This window comes from Erpetoichthys calabaricus, chromosome 4, assembly GCF_900747795.2.
Source record: "Erpetoichthys calabaricus chromosome 4, fErpCal1.3, whole genome shotgun sequence".
Lineage (NCBI taxonomy): Eukaryota > Metazoa > Chordata > Cladistia > Polypteriformes > Polypteridae > Erpetoichthys > Erpetoichthys calabaricus.
The window spans coordinates 260241522-260257440 of NC_041397.2; the positions used below are offsets into that span (position 1 = coordinate 260241522).

The 15919-nt window shown below is 35.4% G+C and overlaps 1 protein-coding gene across 4 annotated transcripts in view; it reads left to right on the forward strand.

Annotated features, from left to right (window-relative positions):
* itsn1 (intersectin 1 (SH3 domain protein)) overlaps positions 1-15919 on the forward strand; it is a 282819-nt gene that overhangs the window by 202734 nt on the left and 64166 nt on the right. For all 4 annotated transcript variants that reach the window (XM_028800700.2, XM_028800701.2, XM_028800703.2 and 1 more), the window contains 2 exons: positions 1855-1972; positions 5439-5630. In XM_028800700.2, the coding sequence (XP_028656533.2) occupies positions 1855-1972; positions 5439-5630 (310 nt within the window). The remainder of the gene's footprint in view (positions 1-1854; positions 1973-5438; positions 5631-15919) is intronic.

Below are 15919 nucleotides of genomic sequence, written 5' to 3' on the forward strand. Positions count from 1 at the left end.
GTTAAGATGAGCTCTTCTGCACAGCACTGTACACGCTATCACAGCAGGAAGGCACCCGTCGTCAACACGTCTGATGTACTGACAAGAGACAACTTCCTGCTATGTACGTAACAGTACAAGCAGGCTTGCTATTGAGAATGAATGGGGGCGGCGAGGGGCAATTCACCATTTGCCCACCACACAGTCACCTCTACTTGCATACAGTATGCTGCCTGCAGCGTCCGCCCACCGAGAACGAACACGGTGCAGCCAAGGCGGGTCTTTCAGTCAGACATGCTTTGAGTCTTTCATGGTATAATAGTGCTAGAGGATTTCTTAAATCCCTTTTCAGGTGGCACTTTTCAGGTGCCAGTCCATCTCATCTGAAAAAACGCAGTCTCTCCCTGAAAAGATCCCAATTGTCCATGAAGCCGATATTTAGTCTTTTGCTGAAGCCTTTCAGCCAGTTGTTCAAGGAGAGTGGTCGACAGTAGGCTTCATTCAACCTTCAAACTAACAGCAGCGGACCTGAAATGTTTTTAGCAGTCGGTGTCCTCTCTTGTATGGCCTGAATTAGTGCTGTAAAGTTTTAGAACTTCTGACTATCAAATACGAATGTTGTTTGTGCCTGCATGGAATAGGACGGTTCCAACAGCCCTGTTCTGGTGCTTCTCGATGACTCTCAGTTCTCTTCTTGTAATGTCTCAAACTCGTGCACCAGGAAAACAAGAAACAAAAGATTTCTGTTTGGGGTATGGAATACAAAGGTTGCACACAATTGAATCCCCAATAACAACTACATCACCAAGATCTGCCAGTACTGGGGGGGAAAGAAGAGGTCAAAGCAATTAGGGATTTCGATGCTTGCCTGAGCCGACACAAGTCATTTTGTCTTGAGCCCCCTGCCTGCAACGTTGAAACAGCCAGGTATCATTGTCGACATTCTGTCAAGGAGTTGCATGGGTAAAACTCACTTGGGCTAATGAGCTCATACAGTTTGGCATAGAGTTGAGGTTGCCATGAGGAGATAAGTTAAGCTGACCTTGGCTGCAGCAGAGGTCTCTTTTTGCAGGCAAGCTTTAAGATCTCTAAGGTGTTCCTGAATACGAGTCTCAAGGGCCCATACTTCTTTGTCAACACGTTGCAGCTCATGGTCAGCCATTTTCCACTGCCGCTACAGAAGAGGGAGAGAGAGAGCGCAAAGATTAGTGAAGAGGTGAACATAGAGCAGTGCAGTGAATGCTTATCCATGCCATTTAGTTCATTTATGATTAGTATTTTTTTTCTTTGCTCTCATCACCTGTTTACATGAAGGGAATTGTTTGTTGCTCTATTTGTAATAGATTTTGTTGGTCTTTCTGTAAATTTTTACAAAGTAAATCCTGTAGGCCACTTTGGAATGGTTTACTCATACTTGCATTGTTTGATCTCAGAAATACTTGACGCTTGTGATTTTGATGTTTTTTGTGTTTTTACTTGAATGCATCAGTTTTAATTAAGTAACTAAGTAATGTTTTCCTTAATATCCTATTAGAAAAAGCAAGCCAGACCTATGATAACACTTTTACAAAGGCAAAATATTGTCTACTTTACTACGTTATTGACAAAATCCCAGAAAATATTGAGATATCATTTTCAATATCACATGCCCCTATTTTAAGTTCATTAAATGTCCACTTCTCCATTTTTCACAGTGGCTGGATTCAGACTTTATCACTGACTTTTTTTAGTATTTTTTTTTTTTGTATTTGTTCCAGTTGTTTGTTAGTAAAACAGCTGTCATTTTGAAAAATATTATATTACAGCTTATGTTTAGCTTTAGCATAATACATTTATTCATATTTATTATTGATTATTATTGATTTTTTTTAATAGGCAAGAGGAAAGAAAAGGCAAATAGGCTGGTTCCCTGCTAATTATGTGAAGTTATTGAGCCCTGGCACAAGTAAAAGTACACCAACTGAGCCATCTAAACCTACAGCACCAAATGCAGGTGAGTTGCTTATGCATTAATCTTTATTTACCTAACCAGTACCTGAGTCTTTTTTTGTGAACTTCAGATGTTCTGCCCATGTTTGTATGTATTTTCAGTGGAGATCAATTGTTTTCACCTTGTGTGAATTTGATCTCGAAGTTCCAGTTTCCAGCATAGATTGTCAACTCTAAACTGACTTGAGGTAAATGTGGATGTTAGGGCAAATGTGTTATTATTGTGCATTGGCGGGTTCAGAGTTAGCTTCTGCATCTTACATTTACTCATTTTACTCTATTGAATTTCAACCAGATTTGAAACAAAACCATGGTATATTCCTTCTAGCTAAAACACTTTCAGCATTGTGGCATCCTACAGCAGTAGAAAATCTGCTGCAAAATGCCACTTTCCTTTTGCTTTGTATTGAAATCTAACTCTTTTCACCAGCAAAGGGCATCTTTTTGTGCTCTAGTGAAATGAATGCACCTGGTAAAGATGTTGTAGTTGAATGAATTGAGCTAAAACATTTGGAATGCAAATTACTGCATATTAAACTATTAATACAAGGATTTTTTTGGTATCCTCAATATATGCTACTCAAAATATAAATGACTTTTAACACTGAACCTGTGGTTAGTCTTAGAGAGTAATTTGATTCATATTGGTTAGAATTTGGTTACTTTCACAATTCTATGTGTCATTAGAAAATAGGTATAAAACCTCTGTATTAGTAAGTTAACTTTTGTTTAAATTTCTGTGGCTACTACATCAAGTAGTGAGCTAAAATATGTTTATATTATTTTTTAAAACAAAAAATTATTTTATATCTTAGGCCACCTTGGAGCTGTAATAATGCAATTTGATTACAAACTTTGCTTAAAGTATTGCTAGTGCATAGCCAGAGAGAGAGAAAGAAAGAAAAAGAAGGGTTTTTATTTTTTTTCTTGACTGACAGTTTTTTCCTAATCTGCAGAGTTTATTAATTTTACTCCGTAGGAAAATGTACCTAGCACAGACACACACTTCTAATTACACACACACACACACATTGTTTTCAACTGTACACATTCTTTTGATGAAACGGCTTTCGATAATTTATTTATGGGAATAATATATTTTATTTGAAATAAAATTAAACATTTTAGTTGGATTCACTGCAGTGTTAGCTATAGAAAAAGACAGTATTACAGTTATGAGTGAGCAAGTAAAGGTATTGTGTTCCTTTCACATTTATCATACTACTATTGCATATGATAGCAGGCTGCTTGCTGCCTGTACTGATCTGCACATTTACAAAACAAAAGACACTGATGGAGAGGTGCAAAGGGATTTAAGGTGGGCCGGGGTTGCAAATTTTTTTGTAGGTGTTGGTAATCCTAGTGTTAAATATGACAAACACTTGCTAGAGTTGCTCTTCATTCTTTTTATCAATTTGGACTAACCTCACCATTACTAGCTGGAGCACCACTCGTAGTTTAGAAAAATTGCCCTTTACAGTCTCTCCATCCTGAAAGTAAAGGGTTGCTTTCAGATAAATATTTGTTTATTTATTAGTTCTTCTGAGTGTTATTCTGTTATAAAAAGATAAGTAATAAAAAATATGCATGGAAACAAGTTAAGGGATGATTAGAAATCATTAAAAAAATTAGAAATCATTTTATTACAGATTTTTGGCACTGCCTTTTCCAAGGGAAGGATGCAAACTCTTTGTCATTCACCTGTACGAAGTATTTATTTATGCATCATTAACAAAGTTGGATGTACTACTGAGTGTTTGGTATGCAATATAGCTATAGTGTATATCCTTATAAAGCAAAAATAAAATGAACTTGCCTCTACTCCTTCAATAATCCTGATACTTTGAAGCACTTACATTGAATATCAATACTTCAATAAACTATATAAGCTGTTCATTTCATTTATTCAATTTATTTTCTGAAAATAAGGTGAAAATGTCTCCAGAATTGATGGACACTTTTCTGAAGTTGTTGTAATTGAATCATATGGTCTTGTCGCTGGACATGCATAGGTTTTGCACTAATGGTGGTAACCAGGTCCCACTCTCTACAGCTTGAGTCTTTGGAAGAAAGTCTTGGATGTTGCAGGCAGTACTGTGACCTGTAGTTTAATTTGAGGAGTACAGATGTTAAAAAACTTACCATGCAAAACCACGCGTTTGGTATCTTTGAAGTTGTGTGTATTTACTGTGAAGTATCCCATTCTTTTGATCATTGACATCAGGTCCTCACAAGTAAGTTATTTTTTAACTTTATATTCATGGAAACAAAATGGTGGTGGTCATTCATTTCAGGAGAAGAGATGTGTTTGCATATTTTTTTTTGACAAGTCTAGCCATTTTTTCTTATATTATACACTGTAAATGATGACCAATACTTATTATTTTTCAGTAATAAGCCCATTACTTGCAGCTAACTAATTAAGACAACTATTGTATCATATTCAGGGGTTATTAATTTTCTGAGAGTACCTGTTAGTTATCAACTGAAACTAGTACAACACTGTTAAGTACAATATGGCATTGTTAACTGTGACTGACTCGAAATAGCTGTTTAAGTCTATGCCTTTTGAAATATGATACTTCACAACATGTGCAGAGCAGTCATCTTATAAAAATGCAGTTTATTTTATTGAATGAGACAGCAGTTAATATGAGATTCATCCCTACAACCAGTCTGTGGCACATACTGTAAAGAAAATGTTACTCTAAGTCCTGTATTTGATTTAAAGTATTTAAATGTGTTCTAAATCCTTAATTATTTAATTAATTTGTGTTCAAAAGGTTGAGGTCTTTAAATCTCAGATATGATAACCATATAAATTAAATCAAGTGCACTATGACGTGGCATGCGCAGATGACCAAGCAGTAGAAATAAAAGAAATGCAGTCCTTGATCATTTTACGGAAGTGTGAAATGCTAAAGTTGAGAGAACATAGTTTTATATATTTAATAAGCGATTAACTTTAAAATACAGTTTTTTGTGGTAAATGCATATATACCATGTCTGTGAAGAAATTACTTTGATGTGAAAAATACTGAACTCACCCTTTAAATAGTATCATAAGAAGCATTAGAATTTTGCCTGTTTTTATACAGACATCTCACTTGCTTTTAAAACTAGAAACTGTGCTTAAGCTAGAGATTGACATTTCTTTATCCATTTGTTACCAGTTCCCACTTCAGGCTTATTTAAGGTGCTTCAGGCTTATATAAGCTGGAGCTTATCCCAGCAATATCATAAAGCAGTTGTCAACATGACTGGGCTGGCACTTGACACGTGATTCTGAGGATGGTAGCTGCACAAAACACTTCACCACTTTGCTATCTATTTAATTATGATTATAATGTCATTATATACTTATAACTTAATGATTTGAACTTTTGGTAGCAATATGAATGGCCTAGAGTGGCACATTTCAAATGTTCTTGTATTTTTTTGCTATTATTAACTTAAACATTTATTTTCAGTATGCCAGGTAATTGGGATGTACGACTATATCGCACAGAATGATGATGAGCTTGCTTTTGGTAAAGGACAAATCATAAACGTCTTGAGTAAAGAAGACCCAGACTGGTGGAAAGGAGAGCTGAATGGTTCTGTGGGTCTGTTCCCATCAAACTATGTCAAACTGACAACTGACACAGACCCAAGCCAACAATGTAAGTAGCAGTTTTTCTGTTTTCTTTTTCTTTGTTTTTTTAAGTTTGTTATCCATGTATTATTTTTATTATTATTATTACTGTATTTTTATTATTAGTGTAAATAATGACTAGCAGTTTACACAAACAGAGACATAATAAAACATGCAGCATTGCTGTGAATTTGCCCATTCTTTTCCAAATTCTAAGCTCAGCGACTGCTGGGGGTATAAAAGTCTCTTTGAAGACTGAGGGGTTTTTTTTACGTAATTTGTTTGTTTTTATTTTTTAATACCCCACCCTCCCTCTCACCCTTGCTGTTGGTCTCCATCCTTTTTGTAGCATGTAAATACCTTTTTGTCATCTGTTTGCACCATGTCGTTTTACATGCTTGACTCATTTTGTTTCTCCTAGCTTGTATTTTTTGCACATTGTTTTTGTTTTTTTCGTTTTTTGCTTATGTGTTGTGTTTTCCTCCTTTTCTAGGAATCATATGTTGCCCATTCCCCACTCAGGCTTGAAAGTCCTCAAAGAGACCCACTATCCCCTATTCAGTACCCCGAGGGATGATGGGAGATGCAGCCTTGATCATGTGACTCCTGCATGATCACCAACTGCCTTCTGACTAGAAGAACTCACTGCACAGCAGTTATTACCTCATTTAAATGTTAGATGCACGTGATCATCATGCAAGTTTCTAGGATTTTGAAAAATCTGATTTGACATTTTAAACAAACTAAAAATGAAACATACAAAAACATCAAAGAAAAACCTTGTAAAAGTCTGGATAGTGGGTCCTTTTGTGGCTTTCTCAGTTTACTAATTGCAATCTGCAACTTTTACTATGAAAAAAACCAAATCAAGTAAGCAAATAGACAATTGTATGTTAACCCCTTTCCCCTTCAACATCCTTTGCCATTTCTCTGTCTAATAACATTTACAAAAAGACCCACTATCAAGGAATGCTGCATGTGGTGTTTACTGTTCATGATGCACATCATCTGAGATTCTCGGTTTAGAGAACTTATCAGTAGATGGTAAGCAACAAAGTTCAGGCATCACTTTTGGGAGCTATCTTGGTATTATTGGGAGAATAAAAATGGTGCTGCTAACAAAACACACCTAGCCAATATGTTTTTCAAATTCAGCTTAAGTTAGCGACACCTGATCTTCTTTGCTTACCTGCACTTGTCCCTGTGTTATGTTTTAATATGTGAATTCCTGCCTTTTTGTTATTAACATAGTGGTCAGAGAAGCAAGAGGAAGAAAATAAAGGAGTATGCAAACGTTTAAGTCAAAGTGAGGAGAAAGGGTTACTGTACTTTAACACGTTCATCCTCTTTCTTTTTCAAAATTATCTAAGTAAACTAGGTTATTGCAATTGTGTCCATTAGGCTTGTAAAGAGGATGGAGCATTCCAATTTTTATATCCTTAAAAATACATTTCCACTGCTGTTTGCTTTTCCCAAAATGTCTCCTCTTGCAGCCTCTGTACTGCTTAATACTGCTAGTCACTGTTGGTGACCTTTTTTAAATATGTGAGTAAAAACATGGATTTTTCTGTTTTTCATTTAAGAATATTTTTAAACTAGTAATTTAGTGCTTTTTTCAATTTTTAGTTTTTAAAAACTTCTATAGGTATGAAATGATTTTGTTGTTGGTTATAATACTGCAACTTAATTGTATGAAATGAAAAATCACATAAACCTATTTTATTCATGTATGTGTTAAACACTCATTTTGTATCCAAGGGTCATTAGCATTTTCCCCTACCACAAATATATCTATTTTGTTTTCATACGGTGAATTCAGTTTTTTGACAAAGAATGTATTATTAGCCAGATACTTCCCTCCAGCTAATTTCAATGTTTACAAATTAAATATTTTAGACTGTGGTATTTATGCAAACTAACATTAATTTGCGCTTGCAGACAGTTACAGCCTTGAAATTCACTGATAGCAGTAAATGTGACTTATGCATACAAACATAACACATTACATTATACACACTTAGCAAGATCTTTTATTTTCCTCAAGAGCATGCTGGCTGTTAAATTTATTTTAGTACCACAATTCCTTTCTTTTGTGCCTTTTTTCTTGTACTTGATATCAGTATTGTAGTTTTAATGGTTTAATAAGGAAGGTTTGAGTTGCACCATGAGTTTTTCCAACAATACTGCATTTTGACAGTGTTGAACATTGCTGCTTTTTAAGAAATGGATAAGGGCTGGTAAATTTTAAACTGGTCACACCACCACCTGTTGGAATAGCAGAATATTCTTAAATAGACTTTAACGTTTTTTTTTTGTTTGTTTATTTTTTTTAAATAAACATAAATAAGTTCATTAAAAAAGAAAGTAAATGAAAGTCCATGGTAAATGCTGTATCTCTTTCTTCTCCTTCATAATGCAAAGGAACAAAAAAGGATTCATTGCACTTGGTTACTGAAGTGTTTCATTGAAATGAATGTAAAATATATATATGAAAATCCATAGCTTTAACAATTGTAACAGTCTTTATAGAAGTTACATGTATAAATAAATATTAAATACTCCATTATAATAATAAACATATGTGTTTGCATTTGTCTTTACTTTTTCTTTCTTTCTTTAAAAAAAAAAAAAAAAAAAAAACTATTAGCTTTTGGATCATGATGACTTCCACAACAGTGAAAACGATTTGCTTTAAAAGGGCTGGGTTTTTGCTTTACATTGATTTTATACTTTAAGTGATTCATCAACTCTGTAGTCCTAGAAGTAGATTTTAATGACTTTTGGCGGTTTTTGGCATTTCTTCACTCAGTAGGAATAGCATCACCAAAGGATTTTGGGACCTGGATAATAGGGCCTTTGGAAATGGGAAAGACCAGTGGGGGAAACTAAGCACATTCTACCCAAAGTATATGCCACAACACAACTGATGAAGGTTACTTTTACTAGGTGGGATCTGGTTTACCTTTTTCTGAAGCTTTCTGTTGGGATCCTCATCAGTATAAATATAAGGTCATTCCTGAGACATGAATGAATTACTTTAGAATACATTAAAAACACATGACAACAAAGATTTTGCTTCCTGAATACTTTTGGGTGTATTCTTATGGATGTTATTACATTGTTTTTATTGCAATCTCTTACTTTTGTGATTCCTTCTAATATTATAAGCATAGTTAATCAGTACAACAACTGCAATTGGAACATCTGCAATGATCTAAAAGTAGTGTCACTGCTCCTAAGAGTGTAGCGTGAATAGGCCAAGTCCTCTTGTTTAATTTGTCAATGCTACTGCCATGCTAAAAAGTCTCACTACATTAAAAAGAACTGTTTTTGTGCCGTCAGTATTTGTTTCTAGGGCACCAAACTGTATCATGTAGTCCTAAACACATGTTGCCCTAACAAAGATATCTTTGCCTTCTCTTCATATAAAACATCGACTGATGAAAAAAATGTGTGAAATTAATGAATAAGGAAGGTGAAGGATATCGATATTTGCATCTAGTGTTTCCACAAAAAACTGCCAAGTTTAAGGAATGCATTTATGATGGTCCACAAATCAGACACATCATCATTGACAAGCAGTTGGAAGATCTTCTAGTGGGGCAGGAGGAAATTGTATGAAAGTCATTCAAGGATGTTGTTGAAAATTTTCTTGGCAACTGAAGAGCATTAACTATGTTCAGATGGTTGACAACATGCTTCAAGCATACAAAATCATGAAGTACAACGTGACGCTAAAGATTAATTTTCTGCATTCACACTTGGATGACTTCCCTGCTAATGTTGGTGCAGTTGGTAATTAACATGGTGAAATGTTTCACCAGGACATTGCAGCAATTGAGGAGTGTTACTGGAGCAAGTGAAATTCATTATTGGACATTGAAACAGGAAGCATCCAAACTGAGAAACATCAGATGTTGAGTACGAATGAAAATTAGCAACAAAACATTTTCAGTTCAATTGAAATTACGGCATGTGACAGTATCATTAAGTGGTTAAAAACACTAAATGCAATACAGTAATCGAAAAATTCATGTAACTTAATTTCTATGTGATATAGTTAATCCAAAATAATATTTGTGCTCGGCTTAAAGCCAATGATCATAATCATCAAAATTCTTTCAGGAAGCAAAATGTTTGGGGGGCATGCAATGTTGTCCAGTGAAATAGGTCAATTTCAGGCAGAAATCTCAATTATATCATTCAATGGGCAGGAATATTTAAGAATGAGAAATAAGATACTGCAATATTAAGTGGCACAGACTATGATCAGACCCATTCCAGGTTATTTTTAATGATTTCTATAGTCCGCAACAGGATACAGAACAAATGGTCACAATATTGATCATTTTTGGAACATGACAGCTCTAAAAGCCTTGACCATTCCTAAATACTGTAGTTCAAATCTGACAATTTTTCAGATGGAATATGAGGAGATGGCTGTTGGAATCCAAATTAGAGTTGACAAGTTTTTACATGCAGGTTTGTGTTTGATGTGATAAGACTGGATGATGCAATTTCCTATTATAGTATTATAATTAGAGTTTAGAAGTTCTAAGGAGAAAACTATAGTTTTCAGTTCAATAAGTAGGCATTGTTTTTCAGTTTTACAGCTGTTCATCTGGCAGTCTGAAATGTCTTAACATTTTCTGTGTTCTGTGCTTACATTCTTCAAGAGATAGCAGTTGGCAAAGTCTTAGTTTTTCTTTTTTTTTTTTAGAAATGAAGATCAAAAACCTTCTTCAAGAAAACATTGCCTACCAGCTACCATCTGTAGCACAGTCCCTTGATTGTGACATGAAGGTTTAAATTTGTCAGGCCACTGAATTGTCTCTGTATTGGACCCAGATAATGTGATTTTCAAAAAACATACATGTTTTGTAAATATTCTCTTAATACTTGATTCATAAATTTTGCATTGGAGTACATTAACAGAATGTAAAATGCTGTGTCTATGTTTATACTTCTGTAGTAGCATTTCAAAGGGTGTGAGCACTCAGCTTCACATTCATACATTATATTTCAGAATTATGTTCCCCTTTAAAAATAAAAAAATAATGCATCTCAGCCTTTGTTGATATGTTGCTTAAATGTAAGAAAGGGGTAGTAAATTAGTCTATACTATTCTGCAGGACCCCTAAAGCTCTCAAGTAACCAAAGTTGGTTTTGCCTCAAGTGAGCAGAAACTCTCAAAAAATCTGGCACTTGCAGCCCTCTGCCTCAGAGTATTGGACATTTTCAAGCAGTCAAAACCTTTAACTGATCAGAGTCCCAAGAATGATCACATGAATCCTTCCATGCAGTGTGCAGCGTAGTGTTAGGAGCAAGCTATGAGGAAAAAGCTATAGTCAACACCTAATCTGATGTTTGAAAGCTTTTTTTTTTCTTTTTTTTTTTATAACAAAGGTAAAATTGAAAATTGCACAGTTAATAGAAACGCATATAAGCTGACACAATCCAACACATTCACGGCTTATGGGTGATTCTTATATATACAGCACTCAGCTGTTAGTCTAGTTGACGTCAAGATCAAATGAACATGGACACTCAGGCTGAGAGATTTCACCAATGTTGAACAACATGCTGTTGTGAAATTTCTTTGAGCAGTGGGAGTGAAATGTGCTGCAATTCACCGAAGGCTGTTGGCTTAGTACTATAGTGAAAACGGCATTCTTCCAGAAAAGGTTTATGAATGGGTACAAAGGTTTAAATTGGATAGAACGAGTATAACAAACAAAGCTTAATCTGGTCAGCCATCAACATCACACAAACAAGCCCACATCGACATGGCAAATGCCTTTATCCGAGAAGACCGTTGGAATATGTTGTCCAGTGTTGCTGCACTTTTGAATATTAGCTATGGATCTGTGCATGCCGTAATGCCTGATGACTTGGGGTACCCAAACAGCTTACTGATCTGCTCAAGCAGCAGTGCATGGAGGTTGCCACCCAGTTAATTCCTAAAATGTTGTGAAGAAGATCAGAGTGTGTTGGAGTGAATTGTCGCCTGAAATGAGACATGGGTCCATCGCCGTGAGCCAGAAATGAGACAAAGCATGCAGTTGAAACATTTGTCTTCTCCAGTAAGAAATTCAAACGACAACCTGCCACCAAGAAAATCATGATGACCTCCTTTTTGGACATGAAGGGCCCTATCATGATGCATTTCATCATCGGTGACCAGTGCAACATACTTTGCTATGCTCAGAGAGAAACTGAAATGTGCAGCTAAAGAGAAATGCTGCCAAAAGAGTCGTACTCCTCCGTGACAATGCACACCTCCTTTGCAGCAGCTGTGGTTTGAATGTCTTCCACCCTGATCTACTACAGTGCTTCTACCACATCTTCGGTCCACTTAGAGACTCTACATGGTCACAGGTTCACCTGTGATGATGTTAGGGAAGCAGTACAAACCTGGATTCAGGCGCAGCCAAAAAGCTACTTCTCCCAAGGAATGAAGTTAATGGAATGTTACAAGCAGGGAGTAAGTTGCCTTTATTTTTTGATTCTCCCACATATTTTATATAGGGAGTCACGGTTTCTTTGTAATCAAAGAAGTTCTGCATTGCATGTTGATTCAACCAGATATCATCCGCAGTCACCACGACTGATCATATATTTTTTTTAATTTATTGTCGGTTCCATATATAGCTAAAGCAAGCTATCTGTCTAGTGGACATTTTGAGATTTGCACAAGTTTTGCATTCACAAAATGTTACTGCAGATTAGAAGTAGTGCACTAAGGCACTTTGAACTGGTTGCTCAGTGTAAAATTGGGACTAGGAAACTGGGTGTATAGGGAATGTCTCACCTTAGGAGATGTGCAGTTTCTTCATAACTTAGAAAAAGTGGTCTTGCATGATGATTGTGTCAGTTCATACTATTATTATATACAGTATTTAACTTTTTAAGCTAAAGTGAGTTCATCAATGTAGTCTGAAAGCACTGGCTTCATTTTTTTCCAGTCAAGTAATCCAGATTCACACATGTCTTGCTTGAAAAATCAACTTTAGTAATTAAAACATATTTTGAAATGTTGTATGAACTTAGACTTCATAATTTCTTACATGTATTTTATTTTTTGGTATATTTGATGGACTGGTTTAAATTGCATTAATGTTGCAATTTCTATGTTTATCATGCTTCTGGCTAACGAAAGAAAGGCCTCCATGTTCTTTTCCAGAATAGAAAGCCACTTTTCTTAGTTATTGTGATATATTTCAAGTCAAAAGTCAGTTTAGTCAATGATACTCCACCAGCATCTTCACCATCATATTTTTCTTTCTGAATTTCCTTATGAGCATCACTGATGTAAAACCCTATATGCCAGTGGTTCCTGACCTTTCCTATGCAACTAGAAAATGTTTATGTTCGCACCCCTATAAAAGTAACATTACATTTGAAGACAAAGAAGTCAAATTTCTAATTTTTGAACCACATACAGTACTGCGGGTGAAGAAACTGAACTAAAAAAAAGTAAGCTTTTAACTCTAAGTGCATAAAATTTAAATATAAATTGAGCAATTTATCTTTATAAATTTCAATCATCAAAGCAGCAGGAAAAAAATATGTGTCTATCCATACATTTCCTATAGGTTGTCAGGTAGCTTTAGCCTATCCCAGCAATCAGTGTACACTAGGCAGGAACAACACATGGAGACACAACTAGGGCCAGATTAGCAATGAAATTCGCCTAACTTGCACATGTTTGGACCATGGGAGGAATTCCACCCAGGACACTAACCCCAGTCTCCTTGCTGTGAGGCAGCCAAGACTAACTCCAAAGTTTACAACTTTGTCTGCAAACAGTGCAATATTTGTAAAATTGATGCCACTGCACACTTTCACTGGTCAAATCTCACTAACTCTATACCCTCACTTGTAAGCTCAGTCCCAAGACACTGTATTCATTCGTTTGGGAAAGCTACCACTTCCACTTGTTTGAATTGGAGTTGCTAATTCTCATTCCAGCCACATCACAATCAAGTACAAACTTTGTTGGTGCACACAGGAGAACACTGTTGATGAGGCAAAGAAGATGTAACATCATCTTCAATTAGTCACCACAGATGCAACTCCTAGGTTCCCAAATTGGATAACCTGTAAATCCTAGTTGCACCTTGATATCCTGTCCATGAGACACACACTTGGCAGAGTCCATCACTCACATAGTGCAGTCTCATTAGCCTTTCACAAAATGTACATGGTCCAAACTCATTCTTGCAAAACTTGTCACAGTAGTTAAGGTGGTCTTTCTGGTTAAATATGCTGTAAAAGCCTTTCTGATTCAGCTTGCTTTGTATTGTTGCACTATGAACATTGACCACTGCTGCATTCTCTTGAATGTGGACCTGCAGGTCTTTTGGATGTTCATTGTTATTTTTCTTGTTATCCTTCATCTGTAGATTGTTAGTTTTACTGTTGATTTAAATTTGCAAGTTTTTGTGATGGTTTTTATACCTCTTCCTGGAGGCTTGTATTGAATTGAATCTCCCATCCCTAGACCTGAGCCCTGACCGGACATTGGCCTGTAATTTGGCTTGTTGACCAGTTAATTTGGCACTCAATTGTTTAAAAATCTTATTATGGTTATTTTTTGCATAGATAGTAACTCATTTTTTTATTTATGATTCAGTTCTTTTTTACAGCATATCTGATTTGTTGTGTTTAAAATGCTTCATTGCTCATGTGTTGGTTAGCCTGTCTCTTGTAATGTTCAAGCTGGAGTGTCAGAATTATGTGGAAATAAATTGTATGAAGAAGTAACCCATATGCACTAATTGATAAAAATTACAATTTATTCATAACATAATTGAAGAAGTATATATGCTTGCATGTACAAATACAGGAGAATACACATATACCACGTTATAGAAATCTAGCTTGATCTTCTGACCATTTTTCCTATATACTTCAGAGGGCACAAATTTATGAATTATACATCCCCTTCTTAATTTTTTTTCTAAAGAATTGCCCAAGTAAACCTTATTAATCCAGGACTTGTTTTTAAATGCTTTGCTAACATTTCTGTGTTTTGTTGTGTGTTTGACACATTGTTTGATGATGGTATATGACTATGTGTCAGCAGCTGTTGCAACTTAATGAAAGATGCTCTAGCGAGTTCAGTTCTTCTGTTTAAAGTGAGAAACATATAAAAGCATATATGTTTACCAGTTACATAGGTTGTTTGTGTTACTTGAATTGATGGTAAAGCCTAATACATTTGCTGCTTTACCCTAACTATAGGGTTACAGACAGTAATAACCTCATAACTAAAAATATGAACAATAATGTACTCCTTTTTATTCAGTTACTGTTATCTCAAAGGGTAAGGGCAATGCTTTATCCTGATTTCTTCAGTTGCAGTTGAAGCCCACTGGCACACGTGGAAGGTTGATAAGTGCACTCACTGTTTCTTTACACAGATGCATATCTGTATCTCTTGGATTTTCTTACCTTGTAATGAACAGCTATGCAGTTATAGTACTGCTGAGAGCTGGTGATTAGTCAACTATCTAACTCAGTGAGACAAACACATTGCTTTTATACATGGTTCCATTTGTTTGATTGCATTAAGAAGGAAACATATTTCTGGAATAGAGGCATTGTGGAGTTTACTAAACAGGGATGTTTTACAGTATTTAATTATTATGTGGTGTAAATGACCACACCATTGAAAAAGATTATTCACAAAACACAAAAATACAAGATTAAAACAAGATGATTATGAGTGATACCAATAATACAAATACAAGTTATACTGACTTGCAGTTGCTCAATGCCATATACTGTATAACTGCATCCAATTATATAATACAGATACGCATTTTGGTAAATTTCAGATGTTGAGCAGATATTTATATGAACATTAGAACAATCTAGACGAGAACAGGTCATTCAGCCCAACGAAGCTCGCCAGTCCTATCCACTTGTTTCTTCCAAAAAAACATCAAGTCGAGTTTTGAAAGTCCCTAAAGTCTTACTGTCTACCACACTACTTGGTAGCTTATTCCAAATGTCTATCACTCTTTGTGTAAAGAAAAACTTCGTAATGTTTGTGCGAAATATACAACTGTGTTCCCATGTTTTTGGTGAACTCATTTAAAAAAAAACAGTCTTGATCCAATATACTAATTCCCTTCATAATTTTAAACAATTCGATCATGTCACCTCTTAATCTTCTTTTGCTTAAATGATTTTTTTAAATATTTATATGGGATAAACAGTGGTGGCACACATTTGAAAAGGCTACAATTTACCGCTTTCTAAGTAAGCATTACACTGTAAATAATATGTCTGACTTGGAAGCACTATGAA